Source organism: Paramormyrops kingsleyae, chromosome 17, assembly GCF_048594095.1.
Source record: "Paramormyrops kingsleyae isolate MSU_618 chromosome 17, PKINGS_0.4, whole genome shotgun sequence".
In the NCBI taxonomy this organism is placed as follows: Eukaryota; Metazoa; Chordata; class Actinopteri; order Osteoglossiformes; family Mormyridae; genus Paramormyrops; species Paramormyrops kingsleyae.
The window spans coordinates 14610894-14629565 of record NC_132813.1 but is presented as its reverse complement, the minus strand read 5'-3'; the positions used below and the strand labels follow the sequence as shown (position 1 = coordinate 14629565).

The window sequence follows — 18672 nt, the reverse complement described above, 5'->3', positions numbered from 1 at the left end:
GGGCTGTTGTGACGGGATGGTTAATCAGAGTATCTATAGGTTACTGTAAGGAGAGTGAGATGTAAGGGTCAGATTATCAGTGCTTACAGCTGGATGCTTCCTGACATCCCTGGAGAGTAAGGGGGGGTCGTGGAGAGGCAGTGCTTGGGCAGCAGTAGAGGGTGGGGACCTGGATGGCCATATAAAGGTCAGGGGGTGGAGGAATTGAGGCAGGGTTTGTTTACTCCAGTAAAAACAAAAAACACAGAGCCCTAAGCGGGGAAGGTGTAACATCCGTGGGCCTGAGTTCCTTATACAAAGACTCGGCTGGAGCCAACAAGTTATTAATAATTGAAAAACATTGAACCGTAATGAAGTTACTTGCCTGATGCGTGGTCTTAAAGACTGGGACCCAGCCAGGATGAAATCAGTCTGAATAAAACAGGAGTGAGCAGCCCTGTGCGTGTGTAATGCGAACCCAAGCCCTGCCCCGGGATGCAGGAAGCCGAGGCTGTGATTGGCAGCGCGATGATCTCGCCCATCGTTACCTTCAAAGCCACAGTTCTCCTGTCATCTGGAGACTGAACCAAGCTGCTCACAGGGACATTCTTCTAGCCAACTGTGGGGGGGCTTTAGGAGGAAAGAGGAGGATGGTGGGCACTGTCCTGACAGGACACACACCCCTTCGGCCCCCTCCTGAGCCAGCGCTTTGAAGCTGAATGTCAACTGTTTACCTCCAGCCGCACACCTTTGGCCACTGGCTGCGCCGATGTCACAACGCTACCTGCTGGTGCACGCACACGCACACACAAATGCGGGTGTGCAATATGTGACAGCAGCTGATGGAGGCTGCAGATCTCAGGTGGCTGTCAGTCCTTATATTCCACGGTTCAAAGAGAGTTTGGCCAGCAGGGGGCGCAGTGGTTAAAACATGGGCCTGTAATGTGAAAGCTGTTGGTTGGCTATACCCAGCAGTATAGCAGTATAACCTTAAGTGTCTTCTGAGCGTATGGGTGTGTCAGTGGTGGGGAGGGCACACTTTGGACACGCCCATGAGAGAAATGACTGCACAGTTTGGGGAATTTCAAAAACTAAAGGATATCACTTGAATGGCAAGGGAACTTTGCTGCGTGCTCATGGCGAGTGTGTCACTGCTGCTGTCACCTAATGCCACTGCCAAGCTGGATGGTTCTGTCTGCCTATGACCTCATGGTCATGTGACTCAAGCAGCTGCTGTCACAGGAAATCCGTTCAATAGAACGTCCAGTGGGGAGTTATGACAGTGTGACTCTGTTTCCATGGAAACACCCCAGGGAAAGGCAAAGGAGCTGGATTTAAATGTATTTTTTTTGGGGGGGGGGGGGGGGGGCACAACAGAGTTCGGGGCATTCATTGCTCCAACTCTGAAATAATCCTGAAGCTATATGGATACATCATGGACTATTTTAAACAAAAGATATTTTTCATTATGCATTGTGAATATCAGAATGTCTGACACATTAAGGATTAAACCAAAGGCAGCTACTCATGCTAATAACACCCCCCCACCACCCCGCGGGCCTGGCAGGACCTCGGACCCCTGGGCACATTGGCAATAGCACATTAATGCTTCTGCTAAACTCATGTTCACCCTGGACTGGACCCAGGGACAAAGGAAAACAGAAAGCACTTCAGTTTTACTCAACACTCTGCTGCCCCCCCAGCCCCATAATCCTCTCCTCTCCTCAGAGGGGCACAGCGCTGCCCTCAAAGCCAATAGGAAAACTCTCCCCAGGTTGACACGCATGCAGGAAGCCCATGGCGTTTAGAGGGCAAGGGAAAAAAAAAAAAAAAAGAGCACAAGCTTAAACTCACCTCCTCGTTAAAACAAACACCTCTCACCCCCTGCTGGACGCACCGTGGAAATTCAATCCAACCTCTAATTCCAAATGTCACCAGTGCTGGACGGGAAGGCAGCTTTAGGCTTAGAATGAGGTGTCTGAGGATGACTGGACCCACTGAAAACACCGGCTAGTTTCCATTCCAGCTCCCACACACACACACGTGTGAGCCTATGCCCTGCCCCTCCCAGGACATAATTTTTATAATGGGGGGGGGGGGGGGGCTGGGGAGCTGATTAATGGATGAGTAAAAGCATGGAGCCCACTGTCTTTGGGACTCATGAATAATTCAGGTTCCAACATGGCTTACCAAAAAGAAATGCCCCACAGGACTATGGATGAAGGGGCATTCATGGAGCGTTGCCTGCTCCTTGGATAAGGATTACTCATCTGTCTCTCACACACACACACACACACACACACACACACACACACACACACACACACACACACACACACACACACACAACCCCAAGCTTAGGGTAACAGGTGCAACGTGACCCAAACAAAATGCTATTCTGCTTCACACCAAAGACTCCAGTCCAGCAGGGGGCAGCAGAAGTATTGGTGGGTCTGAGGCCCCTCTGGGGGGGGGGCAGGTACTGGAGGACACAGAGAGACTGGAGGACAAAGGATGAATGCTCAAACTTTATCATGGATACGGGGGTGGGGGGATATCAGAAATAAGCAGGAGAGATTGACACGGCAGATGAAGTCATTATGACATGCAGACACACATCTGACTGGTCCATCAAAACTGCAATACAATCAAACAGCTCCTGCTGTGACACATATATAAGGGCCGACTGCACACCAGTTACATTTCTGATCAGACAGGTGTGGCCTGGGTCTTCAAATACCAGTTGCAGAAAACACACACACAGTTTCAATCTATATGCAGCCTTGTCAGATTTCAACCTGGCCAAATCAAAACTACACTGCAGCAAACATATATAACTGGACATAAATGATTTGTCTGATTAAATTTTATGTTTAAATGTTTGTTTTCCCCTGCTATCTAATCTCATAAGATCAAGAAACCAAAAAAAGCACAGAGATTATCCTCTGTGGAAAAGAATTTAACTCCCATATATATTCTTAAATGTTTCTGTAATTCTATGTTTATGTGACAGAGGAAAGAAGCGACTACACTAAAGCTATATTTGAGTTGGGATTTCCCAGTGAATTAACACCAAACACTGGACTTTCATGGTGATGCCAACACGCTCCCCCTAGTGGGTAAAAGCCATCACTGCAAGACAGACAGGAGAGCGGTTCTTGGGGTCCGGGCTGCTGAGAGGGATGAAGTCACTGCCACATCTCACCGTTCTCCCCGTTCTCATGGAAACGGTGCAGGTGATCGGAGTACCTTTACAAAAAAAAAATCACATGAGAACGGGCATGGTTAAAAGCGGGATGTTCCTGAGAGAGAGCAGAAAATCATACATTTCCAACTTTTAGATGAGTCACTTCCACTATGCACATATACTGTAAATATACCTATATATAGTGAAAAATGTAATTGTGGGTGACTCTAAACCACTGTGTGATTCTGATTAGATATTTGACTTCAGCAAAAAAAAAAAACAAAAAAACGCAAGATTCAGCTATTTTGATTCGTATGACAAAGTACAAATCTGTGGACCAGTGCTACATAAATAATCATTGTCCCCCCCTTGTGGATCAGCTGGTCTTCTGCTGAACTGAACAGCCGACTGGCAGATACATGGGGTGTGAAGACACAGCCCAGCGTGGGGGAGGGGATGTCAGCCCCCAGCGGCCAACATGAGCCCCTCTGGACAGACGCGTGCCGGCAGTGGCTCACTTCTTAGCGCAGTACGCGCTGCAGTCCCGGCCGATGCTCTCACTCCACGCTGTCTTGTACAGCACCTGCCCATGAAAGCGGAACCGGTCAGGTCTGGATCAGAGCGATGATTTTGGGCAGGCATGAGAAGACGGACATCTCTATGGCATGGCTAAAATACAGGACTGTGATATCACTGACCAGGAAGACCAGGCAGTGCAGAAAGATGGTGTAGAAGAAGGCGATGGTTCTGGCCATCTTGTTGGAGAGGATCAACCGGCCCTTGAGAGAGGGAGTCCATGGTCAGAAATGATCTGGGGAGCATGGCTGGATTGCTCAGGGTAAACGGTATGGTCAAGCAGGCTCCAGCAGGGGGTGTAACTCACCATGCTAAGGGTGGCCTTGTCCCAGGGACTGAGGCTCAGGTACCGGCGCTGACGCTCCTGTAACAGGATTAAAGGCAATGATTTTTTAAGCAGGTTACACCCATAAAAGTATGAACAGGAATGGCACTGGGATGGCGTGTTTAAAGCGCCGTTTACCAGTGCTCACACTTTCGGAAGAACCCCTCACCCGCTTGCTGAAGGAGGCAAAGGGGTCCAGTCTCTCCTCGTACTGCGACGAGTAGCGCATCACGGTGTCGTCGCTGCTCCCGGCCTGCAGGGGGAGACGGAGAGCTTCAAGCACAAGCCAAGCAAAAGCCACCGATCCGGTGAAGCATCACGCACCCGTCCCGGGTAGCTCTGCAGGAACTTGATCTTCTCGTAGAGCTTGATGTTGTCCGCGCGCAGGCTGTCCAGCTCATTCTGCAGGGCCTGCATGGTCTGCTGGAGTGAGCGGCTCTCCTGTATGGGGGGGGGGAGGGTCAGGTGCATTTAACTTAATTACTGACTGGTAACACTTTTTAACACAACCACAGCCAGAGAGATTGGTGGTCATCGTATGCATGCACCCTGGAGTCTGAGGCAGTGTGAAAACCAGGACTTCAGTGACTCACAGTTTCCAGCTCCTGGTTGCGAGCACGGAAGCGCTCCCTCTGGCTGGATATGATGGAGAGCAGGGAGTCCATCTGCCCCTGGGGGAGCTCGCCTTTGGTAGGGGGGGAGACGCCTGCAAGAAGCACAGCCGGCCCTCAGCGTGGCTCTACGCGCCTATGGCAGCTACGCGGGACGCCTTCGCTAAGCCATGTCACAAACTCCCAGGTCACCCTGCAAAGGTGGCTGCATCCCCATTGGTCAGCCAAGGAGGGTAGATACCCTCCCCTTCCCGACTTACCTGGGAACAGAGCTGTAGCCTCTTTGATGGGTTCAGGGATTTGGCCCAGGTGGCTGAAGTCTGCCCCCTGCAGGAAGAGGCACGTCAACCACAAAACATTCCAATATGTTTCCTCAAACATATTAATCACTCTGCTTAATCTCTGAAGGTACATTACTGGGTAAAAGTCTTAGGTAGGCAAAGAAAGTTTAAAATGTGTTAGCTTACACGAAACCTGTTAAAATCACCCCATTATTTCCAGGAACCATACAATACATTCAAGAATTTATGGACTCGACCACTAGCACAGGGGCCCACCTCAGCGTCGGGCCGCGGCAGTGAGGACATGGCCTGCACGGTGCTCAGGTCCTGCTCCAGTTTCAGGATCAGCTCCTTCTGCTCAGCGCCAATCCGCACCGCCTCGGAGAACTCCCGCTGCAGGTCCGTGTAGCGGCCTGGAGGCCCGGGGGGGTGGTAGGGGGCCACAGAACCACAAACAGGCGGGACAGCGAGTGTCAGGCAGAGGATCCCCATCACCGGGCCGTGATCAGGTCACATGGGGAAATCAGCAGAGCTGCACATCACTCACAAACCAGAAAGTGCTCAACTGTATGGTGCATCACATGACCACTTACCAATCACGTCTGGGCGTTTAGGGACCTCACTGCCGAGGGGGGGCACCACAAAGCCAGGCCCACATACAGCCTGTCCGCCCACCAGCACCCCCCCCCCCCAGGAACACACCTGAACACCTGTTCTGTATAACATTCATACACAGAAGGTCGACACCCCGGTAACGGAAGAATATCTGATCCAAAGGAACAACCCCCCCCCCCACCACCTGATTCAGAATGCTTCAGTAAGTAGAGCACATGAGATTGCTATTATATATAAATATATATTTAAAAAACAGTGTTTACAAAACAATCTTTAGCATTGCTTTACAAAGACGTAATTCCGAAGGCCCCCACGAAGAAACGCTCCCGCCCACTGAAAGAAAATTGGCACGTGCCAGGGTTTATCTGTACAAGTGACCCCCCCCCCACCCTTGCCGGTAAGGGTGTAAGCTGCCAAAAGCGGAGCCAGGAGAAGGCCATTGGCACGACGACGCCAACGCCGTTTGCAGACTAAACAGCATGCGCGTGCCAGAGGCTGCTGCCAGTTCCGGGCCCGGGCCGGACAGACCCACACGTGATGCCTGGGAGCCAGGACCCGGTTAAGGGGGGGTGGCCGAGCTGCTGAGCCATAAGGTGAGCTCTGTACGCGGAGCGGGAGACGAGCCGATCCCCGCTCCAGAACTTCCTGAGCTCGCGGTGAGTGATGAAAACGAGAAAAACGACTTACACACGTAGCTGGTGTTTGTATAAAAGATATTTACTTCAATGATCACACCTAGGGTGCTAGTGAATAATAATAATAATAATAATAATAATAACAATAATAATAATCATAGTACAACATGTGAGTTCCATACAGTGATATTGCTTATTAAATCCATATTGTAGAGGGACTTTCTCTCAGTGCTCAGAACAGACTAAATAACATGTTAAAACAGCACAAAACAAAAAACCAAAAGAAAAACAAGTCTGAAAGAAAAAGGTGTGTTGCTACTGGAAGAAAGCAGCTGACACTGCTAACCATTAGACGTCCCAGTCCCATTTGACAGGCCGGCCAGGACCGGCTGCCCCACGAACTGCCTGCGTCGGCTTGCTGGGCCGGGAAAGCCCCCATTCGGGTCACGCAGGGTACGGTCAGCATCCATAACCCACCGTCCCCATAGTGACAAACACTACAGAACAGCCTGGGGCGCATGATGCAGGCACCCGAAGGGGCAGCCCTGGTCTTTCAGGACCTCTTTACAAAGACATAAGTACTTTCATTGGGAAAGATGTTTTGTTGGGACTTTTACTGTAACATCTGGGTAATCAAACTTCAATGTGAAGTTCACTATCCGAGTACAACAGCATCAACGCAAAATAAGAGGGTTTTTCTTTTTAAAAGAGGTCTCCTGAGAAATACAGGTACTGGATTAATTTCAACAGCCCTCAAAACACGTGTATTAAAACAAATCTAAAACGGTTAATATAGCTATTATATATGGGAAAAACCCCTTATCAATTTTTTGGTAATTTTTTGGTATAAAACTGTGCTACACCACCATTTCTTAAAAAAAAATTAAAAACAGGTAACAACTTTTTCTCTTTCTGGAAATCAGACGAAACATAGTGCGCCTCCTATTGGTCTGTAACAGGTACAGGTAATGTAACAGGTACCATGTCTCGGGTTTAAAAAGGAGTCTGGCGTGATGGCGGCTATGTGAACATACCAGAAGCCCACATGAGAAGCGGTGAGCCCCCCAGTCTGAAGAGAACATGGACACACCCTGTTTCAATTCCACGGAGCTGAGAGCAGCTCTACTAGAAAACTGCTTATAAACCTGGTAAGAAGTAAAGTGATTCAGCACGGAGGGCCAGAGAACAGCAGGTGTTATTCAACCCCCCCACCCCACCACACCCTCAGCGACGTTTTTAAACTAATCTCAGTACACAACCCCCCCCCCACCTCCGGCTTAAGACTAAGTGTCATACAGCTAATCAAGCAAAAATCAAGTTTAGTGAAAGGAAAAAGACTGGTAAGCTCAGCACAAACCAGGGACACACATACCTCACCTGTCAGAAAGACCACAAAGACAGCACTTCAGAAGGGACGTGACCTACGGAGCAGCAAGGCACTGTGGGAAGTGTAGTTTAGCTGATCATCACAGAACCGTGTCCCAGAGATGATACAGCACTGCATGTTGGGATGTTGGAGCGCTGACCTTAGTCTGCATGTCTTACCAGTTAAATCAACGTAGCACAAACTCAAATTCTACGGCATCAGTGATCTGGTGTGGAGAGATGAAGACCACAGCTGCCTCCGATTACACTGGGACCAGTCACTGCAGCTCTCAGTTCCTGTTCCTCGGGAACCAAAACCCTGTGACTGAAGGTGGCCAGCAACCAGCAGTGGGACAACATTGCAGAAACATATATATAACGTAATATAGAGTTCATTTACAGAATGCTACCTCCCGATCGAGCCACCCGAAATCCCAACGGCAGCATGCCAGTCGCTGTCATGTGATGGTCCTCTTCACTAGACCTCCCAACGGGGTCTAATATGCCCCAGAGCAATCGCTGGGAGTCCATACTAACCCCACAGAGCACTAATACTTAAGACACTAAAAAAATACACTGAGATGTTAATTCAAATGTGGAATGGGCATAATATTAGCTGCACAGCTTGAGGGGACAGTGTATAAAATCTCAGCAGAGCACTGGAAGCTCTTCGACACACACATCTGAAAGACCACGCTTAGCGTGTTTTTAATGCTCTTAATGGAGTCATTTTGCCCGACTCGCTGTACAACAACGCGGAATTTAAACATCCTTCGCAGAAATGCTTGTACTTCACGAGGGCTGTTAATCTCACCTGGCACCTCAAAGGGCTAGTCGACAAGTGCACGTTTGAAACGGGGTGAAACTTTGAGGACACTCCCTTATTACTACTCCAAATATACAAATGAGTACAAAAAACACACTCCTTGACCTGCGAGGATGACCACACAGTACACAAACTCTGAAGAATCTTCTCGTCTCATGTCACGCATGCAAGTTAGTCAGCCTGTACATAAAAAAAAAAAAAGTTTAAGAAAATGAATAAGTTACCAGCTGCAAAGGGATCGTTTCATCATGTATTGATGATTTGGTCCTTGTCCACTTTAAAAGCCGACCTGCACTGTGAACCCTAGGGGCCACTGCTCTGAGAGCCAACCCACGGCAAACACGACGCTCCCGACCCTCTCAAAATGCGCTGACGTCGCACGTCCAGTGCCAGATATGCGAGAGAGAAGGGGTGGATGCCCCAGGGTGGCCTGCTGATCTCAGCACTCGTGCAGCTCCCGTTAAACGCACCAGCGGGAGTCACCACTCATTGTGGTAAAAAAAAATAAATAAAAAAATTAGTGATCAGAAGGTGAGAGATTCTAAATCAAAGGTTTGGAGGCCTTTCCTCAGGAAGACGGACACACACGTCCCAGTCGGGGCGGTGCCTCTATGTAAGCAGACCACCGTCTGGACTCCAGGAGACTCCAGTTTCGACCACCAAGCAAGTGGGGAGTGTGACCTTTTAGGCTTAATTATGCAGGGAACCACGCAGCAGGTCTTTGAATTTCTCCCCCTCATTTAAAGCGAATATCACGCCAAAGCTTTTGCAGTTCGTCCTGTGATACAAACAGAATGGGACCAACCTAAGCCTTGGCTGGGGGGGCACAGTAAGTTCTTGGTTTCAAAGCGCTCTGGAGGCAGGGTCTGGCTCTGTGTGACACCAGAATCACGCATTCAGTCACTGAAGGCTAACCCTGAGCACACATCTTGGCACGCAATGGGGACCAGCCTGTCACACTCGCATGAATATTTAAAGTCGAAGCTCAGGTAAGACAGCAGAAGTGTTATATTAAAACAGCTTATTCTAGAAACATCCGGCCAAACAGGAAAACCAGTCCAGCCAGAAATGCAGTATAAAACTGACAGAACGTGCGTTGCATTGCTAGATCTTGAGGGTAACTCCGTAACCCAAACACAGAGCCCCCCCCCTTCCCGGCTGGGGGTGTCACTGGCATTACATTACCGGGGGGGGGGCGGGGGTGGATCAGATAGATATCAGTGACATCGTTATATCAGCGGGAAGTCTGAAGCCTCCTGGAGCCACTAACCACTAACGTTGCCCCGCTGGGAAGCACCTGGGAGATGGGACACCTAACAGACGGGGGAGGGGACGGGGGGAGGGCTTGTGGAATGTATGCTAAATATTAGCTTGTTGAGGTGTTCAGTACTGCAGTGCTATTTAAATATTTAAATGGCTAAAAATGAAACAGCGCACAGGGCTGCATTATTCAAAGGGTGACCTGAAAAGGCTGCAGGCTGTGCAGCTCTCTCACGGAGCTGCGCAGAGTAACTGCGAGAGCTCATTGACACGCCTGCACGTGCAGCTACAGCATGTCTGCAAATGTCAGCCAATACTGCTCAGTCTACGAAAGAAAGGACTGCATCGTCCGACCCACAGTAAAACCTAACCGACCACGGTAAGATGCCTGATTAAACATGCCTATAAATAACCAGAATATAAAAAAGGAACTATTCTTAAAATCATACGAGAAGTAGAAAAATTACCTACTGGCCTGGAGCTGTAAAAGCAGGAAAAGGACAAAATGATGAGACACACAGGCATTCAGTCACACAGACAGCCTCACAGACAGAGAGGGACTTACGGCACACCACACACTCCGATGGAGGCCAACGGCCAATCCCCCCCCTCACCCACACCATCACTTCTGCCCTGCCGGGTCGGAGGGGAGGGGCTCTTCCTGTGACATGTGACAGAGGCTTTTATTTATTTATTTATTTTACACTGGCCTGTATCTCTCTTCTTGTGCTTGTGAAACATCTGACATGTGTGAATGCATGTAAACAGACACGGATTTGCAGAGCCCCAGAGAGACCTGGTTCCAGAACACCGCTGGCCCCCCCTGACCTGGGACACCCCCCCCCTCCCCCAATAGTGTCTTTAGCCCAGGGCTAGTGTGCCTGTCCAACTATGAGACCCCTGTTTAAACATCTGAAACATCTCTTTAGACTTCCTGATTCAACATTAAGCCTTTACTCTCGCGCACGCACACAGACACACACACACACACACACACACACACACACACACACAACTGGGTTAAAACAGCAAATCAGTACTACCTCAGTCAGGAATGAGTCCTTACCAGCTGCCCTGTGACCCACTGGAAGTTCCTGACATAAACCTTCAAGTGAAGTTAAACTACAAGAATTAAGCAGGTTTCACACTTTAAAACAGTAGCTCTTCATACTTTTGTTTTTTTGACTCCCTGAACAGGCAGGGATCCACACTTAGCTTGGTTTAAAGTCGACAGACTGTGTAATCTCAAAGTGGCCAGAACACTGCCTTTACAACATTTTTCTTCCAAGGAATTTAAGTAAAAAGAATTCTTTTTTTTTTTTTCCAAGTGCTGTAAGGGATTCCTCCAGGCCATTAGATGGCAGACTGAGGGGTTCAAACTGCTCCATATCAGCCTCGCGATGATCCTTGCAAGTCTCACTTCTGCGTAATCTTCACGGCTGACGGCCAGGGGACGGGCCAGGTGGAGCGTCCATGACAAAGAAAAAGGAGAAGAACAGAAAAGGGCAAAACAGGGAAAAAACTCGAGGGGACATGGCCCAGGACACCAAGGTGATGGACAATCCCCTAAAGAGGGAGTGATTGCTTATTCCGGCAGTTTCTTGAATCCTCGAACCCGGTACCTCCTAGGATTTGATGCGCTGTGGCCTCAGCTGGGTCTGCTCTTGCTGCAGCCCTTGGGATGGAGCCTGGGCCCTCTGTCCAGCAGGGCCTTCAAGTGCTTTTTGGAGTAACTCGACCTGTCCCGCTGCATTACCCCCTTCGTCCTCTAGGGCGGTGCTTCAGAATTCCCACTCGGAGGGCTCCTCGCGGCTTGCCGCTTTCTCCAGCCGGTGGATAATGCTGTTGAGGTTGGCTGCCTTTTTCTCACGCAGGCTGCTGTCCCGTGGTTTGCGTTCTGTGCTAGCAGCCGCCTCAGAGAAGCTGAAGAGGCCCCCGCTGGAGCCGCTGGGGCCCGGTGCGCCCGGCTCAGAGGTGGCCGCGTCCGGCGGGGCAGGCGATGGCCCCGGTGTCCCCACGGTGACATCTCCCCGGGGCTCCCTCCGGTCCCCCTCCCTCTCTGAGGTGCTCCCCCCACTTTCGCTCTCACTGCGTTTGCTTTCAGCACCATCACGGCTGTCGGCTTCGCCCGCTTTGCCCTCCCCAGCCGCGCCGGTTCCTCCTGCTTGGCTCTCCTCCACGAACAGCTCCCTGCGTATACGGGACCTGGAACACATGAAAGGGGGCGGAGTCACATCAGGCACCCGGGCACGGTGACTGTGGCCCCCGACCCGAGCAGACTTGGCTCAACCGCTGACCTGTAGTTGTGGAACCAGTTGATGACGGTGCTGGTCTTGAGGTTCAGCTGGCTGGCCAGCTCCTCAATGGTCCTGGGTGAAGGGTACGGCTTCTGTTGGTAGGCCCGTTTCAGGGCCTCCTTCTCCTCGGGGGCCAGGACAACACGTTGCTTCTTCAGCTGGTGCTGGGGGCTGCTGCCCCTGCTGGTGTCCCCCCCCGACAGGGTGCTATCCACTGGCTGTGGCTCGGTCACCGAGCCGTGTCTCCGTTTCATGTAGGCTATGGACACGGGGGGGGGGGGGGGCACAGTGAGCGTGTGACCCCACATGGACACAGAGACAGGGCAGGGTACCAGCAGACAGGCCTCAATTGGGATCACAGCGGGAGGTTTATTCTTGAATATAAATGTCTGTGAAATAGCTCAGCACATTTATACAGCTGTAATACTAATGACCTAAAAAGCAGTTACAAAAATGAGCCGATATATATTATGACCACCAGGGGTCAGTGTCAGCACACAGATGGCCCACGATAGACAAAATACTGCTGACATCCTCCTACCACTTCAGTATTAGGAACTAGAGGCTGAATTATATTACGCTGTGACCTACGCTGTTTCGAGCATTTATATTTGTGCGCTGGCGTGTGCATCGCTCAGCAATTACACGTCCAAAACACTAGGTGGTGCATAATTTTGTATGCTGCAGTTATTCTCTTCCCACCCTGCGATATATTCAATTGTTGAATCGTGCAATTGAAACAAAAGAAAAAACAGACATTCAACAAAGTATCAATTTATCGATTCCTGGTTATTTTTGAGCTGCTCCAAACTTCCTGCTAATAATTGTGGCAAAATGTTGAGCCACTACAAAGACACTTTTTATGCATCTTGTAAAGTTAGTGTCTATACTACTACTTATTATTTTTTATTTTTTTTAGTTCAGTACGAATTAACTTAATGGAGGCAAGTGAAATTGGCGTTGGCATCCTGAGTGTTTTGCAGACCCATTGCGACGCCTAGGGTGGGTTATTTAATTCCATAAATTCTATATATTAATCTAGAAATGACGCTTCTTTCAATTGGCCATATAAGTACACCTGTGATGTACGCTTTCTTCACTCCCAAAAAAAACAAAGATACCAAGCACACCAATCACTGTTCTTGCACTCTGCATCACCACAACATGTAGTTACATTTCTGGGGAGGTTTACGCAGTGACGGCTACCACTGTCCGTGAGCCTCTCCACGCCGTGTGGGTTACCGCCCTCCCCGCACCCCGCTCAGTGGCGCCCCCCTCAGGCTCACCTTTCTTCTCCAGCCGCTTCATATCCATCAGCTTCTCCACATTGTGCGGGTCCCTCAGCCAGAGCTGCATGCGGACGAAGGGCTCGCGCCCCTTCAGACTCAGCTTGTGCCAGGGTTTGGGCCGCGCCAGCAGGTCCGACACGGAGCCCTGCGTCAGGCCCAGGATGGTCTCGCCGAATAGGCGCTGGCCTGCAGTGAGGGAGTGTGCGGGGGCAGAGTCAGCCAGCGGCCTGGGGATCACTGCTACCCAACCAACCTCACTGACACAGAGTCATTATGATACCAGGCCCTGGAAAGGGGGAACAATGCTCAGGATTCTGGGGGGCGAATCATGCTCAGAACAACCCCATCCATTACTACTGGGTGGGTGGAGTGGCTTTGGGACTGGCCCTCCTCACTGGCCTAGAAAGCTAATCATTAATAGGCTCTGGGTCTCATGGTACCACAGTGGTTCCGCTCATTGAGCTGTCATGTGACCTGTGACCTATGCTATTGCCACAGGCCACCAGCTGACCATGGGGACATGGACGACCAGGACTCGGGGACATAGACCCTGTGGGCACCCACCCAGGTTGTTGTCGGTCAGAACCTCCTTGACCTTCTTTGTGATGCCGTAGGTGTCCAGCTCTGGGGACACGGCCACCATCTCCTGGATGTTAAGGCCCGGGTGTCCAGCCAGAGGGGCTGGCAGCAGGCCGGGCTGGGAGTTGGACATCCCTTCGGACTCCGGGGCGGGGGTGTGGCCGGTCGGCTCGCCCGCACTGCGCACCGACTCCTCGCCGGAGCTCAGGGGGGACTCGGGAGCGGGGCTGCAGCTAGCAGAGGTCTTGGGGGTGCCCTCTGGAGAAGCAGAAGGAGACATGAGTCCACGGAGCACACACGCAAACAGCTCCCCCTACTGCATGCAGACTTCAAGGGCAACTAGAAACAACGAGTAAGGATGATGGACACACAGACCACAGGCCACAGACCACAAGCGAGCAGCCAGAGAAGCTGTCACTGGCCATTAGTGGGCAAGCATGATAAGGGCGCAGAGCCCGGGCTGTGGATGGTGACATTTTCATACAAGAGTGAAGGTGACAGGATGCCCAGCAACCACACAGGCTGTTGCCGCCCAGTGCTCTGGGGGAGTGGGGGGGGGGGGGGGGTGGTCACATCCCCACAGCTGCCTGCATACTGATATGTACCGCGTGGAGAGCTGGGTGTGTGTGTGTGTGTGTGTGTGTGTGTGTGTGTGCGTGCGCGCAGAATGCCCAGCCTAAAGGCCTCAACATTAACCCACGAGAAGCTAGTGCTCCTTTAAGATCACCCACCCTACCAAAGCCTGGGTTACATTTGAATGGAAAGCTGACATTTACTCCTTCACCAAAGTCATCAGCGGGGCACCCTCAGAGGCATTTAGGGTTAAGCCCACCCCTTTGATCTCTGTACCGTTCTGTCGTGCCCCTGACGGGTGGCTCTCAGTCATGATTGGCTCTGGTGCATCATGGGACCCTGGGATTGTTTGCATATTAATAGCTGGTTCAGCCTGACGGAGTTGCGGAGCTGGGTAATTACCCCGACAAGCGCTATGGCAGGGTAACCGATTACAAAAGCCCCCCAGAGACTGGCAGCTGCCCGCCCCCACGCTTCTCAGAGGCTCCTCTGGAGAGCACTGTAGCTCGGGAGAAGTACGGGACAGAGACTGCACAACACTGGCTTACAGATCAACAAATCGCAGACTGTGCGCTTGACCCACCCCCTTCATCCAATCAGAGCGCGAAATACACCATTAGAAGAACAAACACGAGGACCAAAATCAGCCAAATTCTAAACAAAAGTACACAAGCGTGAGGCTGGTCACCATGGCCTGAAACACACATGCAGGAGCGACCGGTACCTTGAGGGGGCGCCACGCTCAGGCTGGGTTCCCCGTTGAGCCAGAGCTGCATGGGTTTGCAGTGCTCGAAGCTCTGTGGGGGGGGCTTGCTCCAGGATTTGGGCCGGCTCAGTAAGTCGCTAGCACTGCCCTGGGAGAAACCCGGCATCTGGAGGGGGGGGGCACACAGGGGAGGGGGGGTCCGGTTACACACACAGCACGGAGAGGATGCGAACCACAGAGTGCCCCACCTCGCCCTTGTGGGGGGGGGTAGGTACCTCCTTGTGGTCTTTGTGGCCATGGCTCTCGTCTGCCGCCGAGGAAGGTGTGCTGTGGCGGTCAGGAATCAACGTGCTCCGCCACTGATCCCGCCACAGTGCCCCCACCCTGTCCTCAGGGGGGGCCGGCTCACCACTCTCCTTCCGGGTGCTGGCGGGGTGCAGGTCCAGGTGGGGGGAAGGCGTGGACGAGACAGGCAGCTTCCTCAGGGACAGAGCCAGGGGGGAGCAGGCAGAGATGGCGGCCAGGGAGGGGGTGGCCCCACGCAGCCGGGGGGCGGGGAGCGGGCGCTCAGTTAGGGAGGGAGTGCCGCCTTTCAGGAGGGGCTCTGCTGCGGCCCGTTGGGCTTCCATCTCCCGGCGGGCCTGCTCCAGTATGGAGCGGATGGCGTCGTCAGAGCTGCTGCAGCTGCCGGCCCCCCTGGGCACCTGGAGGGATGCTGAGGGCTCCGCTGTGAGGGAGGGGGAACCCACAGTTACAGAAAGCTCCACTAGGGGGCACCACAGTATCAAGTACAAATGGCAGAGGGGAGACAGAGTCACATACCGGCCTTCTGCACCTGCAGCTCCCGCTTAGCCTGCTCCAGGATGGACTTGATGGCCTCGTCAGAGCCGCTCTCAGGGTTGCGGATCCGTGTGGTGATGCTGCCTGGGGGGACCGAGAGAGGGCTGGATGTCAGGCGTGGGGGGGGGGGGGGGGTGGCAGGCCAGTGAGCAAACAGGGTGAATTCCACACGAGAACTGAACGCCATTGCGGAGTGATATCAGCGTCTTGTCTCCAGAACTACACCTCGCCCCCCCCCAAAACAAAGTCACAAGAGTCATCAGTCACTCAAACTCCCATGCCCCCCCTCCAATACGGCTTGACATTCTCAAAAAAACACATCCATCACCGCAAAAAGAAGATTGCAATAGAAAATAGCTTTTCTATTGCAATGACTGTTACTGGATACTGAAAACATGGAACAGAAAGCACAAGCCACTCATCTCAGCAAATTGCCCCTACCCCTAGATTTTAAGGTGGGGGGGTAGTCAGTGAGGTAGACGCAGTGACCAGAGAGTAATGGGTAATGAATTATGAAAACATCAGGCAGTTCAGAAGTCAACTGGACAGAAGGAGAGCAGACTTTGGTCAGCACATCACAGAAGCGGCACTGCTTTCCTCAAAGCTCACTGCAAGTCCCAAAGGGAGACCCCTAGCAGCCGGGGAACCCCAACACACCGAAGGTACCAAAAATAAGTACGGGCCAGAAAAAAGGGGATCTAGAGGGTGACGGAGGGGGCACAGACTAACTACTCAACCACGGACTCTCCGTAAGACACGCCCCGTCACTACAAGCCCCGCCCTTCCATTACCCACAATGCACCGACCTGACCGCGGGGTGCCTTCAGAGCCGGCTCTCCGCTTCGGAACCTCCTGAAACACCTTGTTCAGGTTCTGCCCGGGGTTCTCTGTTGGAAAACAAGCGGCGACAGAGAAGAGAAGAGTCAGGCGGCGAGGCTGGGAATGCTATAAAGTACCGCCGGCAGCTGACAAGCTGCAGTTTGCACGACGTGCCTATAGGAGGCACTCACGGATATCAGCCGCTTAAATCTGCCTGGGTCAGGACACCCACGTTGGTCGGGAGTTATGTAAAGGCCCACAGCTCAAAGGACGCCTTAAACCGTGTAGGACGCAGGACAATGAGGCGGCATGACGATATTCGCTGGTCGAGCTCCCGAGGAACGGGCGCATGGCACAGGAAGCCTAAGCTGGCTCCCCTCGCCCTGCCAGGACTCTGGCTGAGGTGACAGCCAGTGTCAACATGGAGAGGACCGGGCCACGGGTGGGCACGCGTTACTGAAGCAGCATAGTGCCCCGTATCTGACGGAGATCTCTGTGTGGCTAACATCCCCTGAATTACACGCTCTGCGTGTCCCGGGTCCCGTCGAGGCCGGTGACGGGCAAATTAGGACGCCATGAAGTGGGTCTGAACGAGGTCGTGAACGATAAACCAGGATACACACAGCATCTGAAACCCGATGATAGAACCCAAACACCCGGCAGACTTGGGGTTCCCGGCAGTCACACGGAACCTCCCACAAGTGATGGCTCAATGGCACCAGGTTAGAGACTCCTCAGTCCCATTTCTATGACAACGGCGTGACAGGCAACCAACTTGGTACCTTTCTGCCTCTGGATGGAGGATCTGCGATCGTGACCATCAGAGCGACCCCCCAGCACCAAACCAGCTCACAGTGTTACCCTTAAGGTTATGATACATAGGGCAACTTTTGATGAATGTTGCCGGGCAACTGCAAACCAGGACAGATAAAGGGCAACTAAGCTGGATCTGCATGATCAAAAAAGCCAATCAAAGTTTTGTAAACAGAAATTTGTGGCCCATTATGAGTGCCCGGTAACATTACTCAAAAAGTTGCCCTGTGTATTGCCACCCTTACAGTCCCGTCTCGAAGACTCGAGGTCACAGGAACAATATTCGGAGGTGTGACTCACCTCGCTGGCGGCCCTGGATGCTCCTCAGTGCCAGAATGTTCTGCTCGTCGGAAAGGAACTGCTTCATCTTGTGGAAGGGCTCCTTGCCTCGGATGGTAAGCTTGTTCCAGGGCTTGGGTCGGGCCAGGATCTCGCTGACGGAGCCCTGAGACAGGCCCAGCACATAGTGGCCGAAGACGCGCTGGCCGATGTTGTGCTTGATCAGCTGCTCCTTGACCTGCCGTGCGATCTCCGCCGTGTCCATGTCCTCACCCTCCGAGGCGCTGCCTGTGCCCTCCGAGCGGCTGGGAGAAGGTGCCGCGCCGCTGGGGTCAGGACTGCCGGCCGGCTCCTGCCGTGCCTGTGGGGGCAGGGGGCTGGCAGACAGCGGGCTGTGGCCGATGTAGGCGCCGGGGGCGAAGAGCACGGCGCCACCGGGGGAGTCCTGCAGTGCCTTGGAGTAGAAGCTCTGCATCAGCTGTCTCTGCAGCAGTGAGCTCAGGGGCACTTTGCCCGCCAGTGGGAATGCTGCCGTTGCCCCGGCAACTGCTGGCCCCAGGAAGTCCTGCCCGACACCCACGGGGGAGAATGGGAGGGTGCCATTGGTGGAGGGCATGGCCTCGGGGGCAGAACGAGGGAGTAGCTGAGAGGGAGGAGGGGGGGAGCACGCGCCAGCCGCCGCGCGAGGGGGCTGCTGACTCTCCGCTGGGGCCTCTGTCCCTTTCCGTCCGGCTGGCCCTACGAGAAAGGTCAAACACAATGCATTATGGGGGAGTCAACAAAGAAGGGGTCCACAAATGGGAGGTGAACTAGGTTT

The 18672-nt window shown here is 52.6% G+C and overlaps 1 protein-coding gene across 3 annotated transcripts in view; it reads right to left on the bottom strand.

The window, feature by feature from the left end:
- Nucleotides 1-2494: 2494 nt before the first annotated feature.
- cux1b (cut-like homeobox 1b) overlaps nucleotides 2495-18672 on the bottom strand; it is a 44973-nt gene continuing 28795 nt past the window's right edge. Inside the window, exons 15-23 of one of the 3 annotated variants that reach the window (XM_072701056.1) lie at nucleotides 5236-5372; nucleotides 4939-5005; nucleotides 4661-4773; nucleotides 4392-4508; nucleotides 4237-4320; nucleotides 4050-4106; nucleotides 3865-3945; nucleotides 3685-3749; nucleotides 2495-3228 (exon numbers count right to left, since the gene is read on the bottom strand). In XM_072701056.1, the coding sequence (XP_072557157.1) occupies nucleotides 3168-3228; nucleotides 3685-3749; nucleotides 3865-3945; nucleotides 4050-4106; nucleotides 4237-4320; nucleotides 4392-4508; nucleotides 4661-4773; nucleotides 4939-5005; nucleotides 5236-5372 (782 nt within the window). In that variant the 3' untranslated portion in view covers nucleotides 2495-3167. Of the gene's footprint in view, nucleotides 3229-3684; nucleotides 3750-3864; nucleotides 3946-4049; nucleotides 4107-4236; nucleotides 4321-4391; nucleotides 4509-4660; nucleotides 4774-4938; nucleotides 5006-5235; nucleotides 5373-6270; nucleotides 11866-11957; nucleotides 12217-13243; nucleotides 13433-13810; nucleotides 14084-15122; nucleotides 15271-15379; nucleotides 15832-15926; nucleotides 16029-16750; nucleotides 16832-17876; nucleotides 18594-18672 lie in introns of those variants that run through there. The other 2 variants (XM_072701054.1, XM_072701055.1) reach the window with 2 other exon arrangements.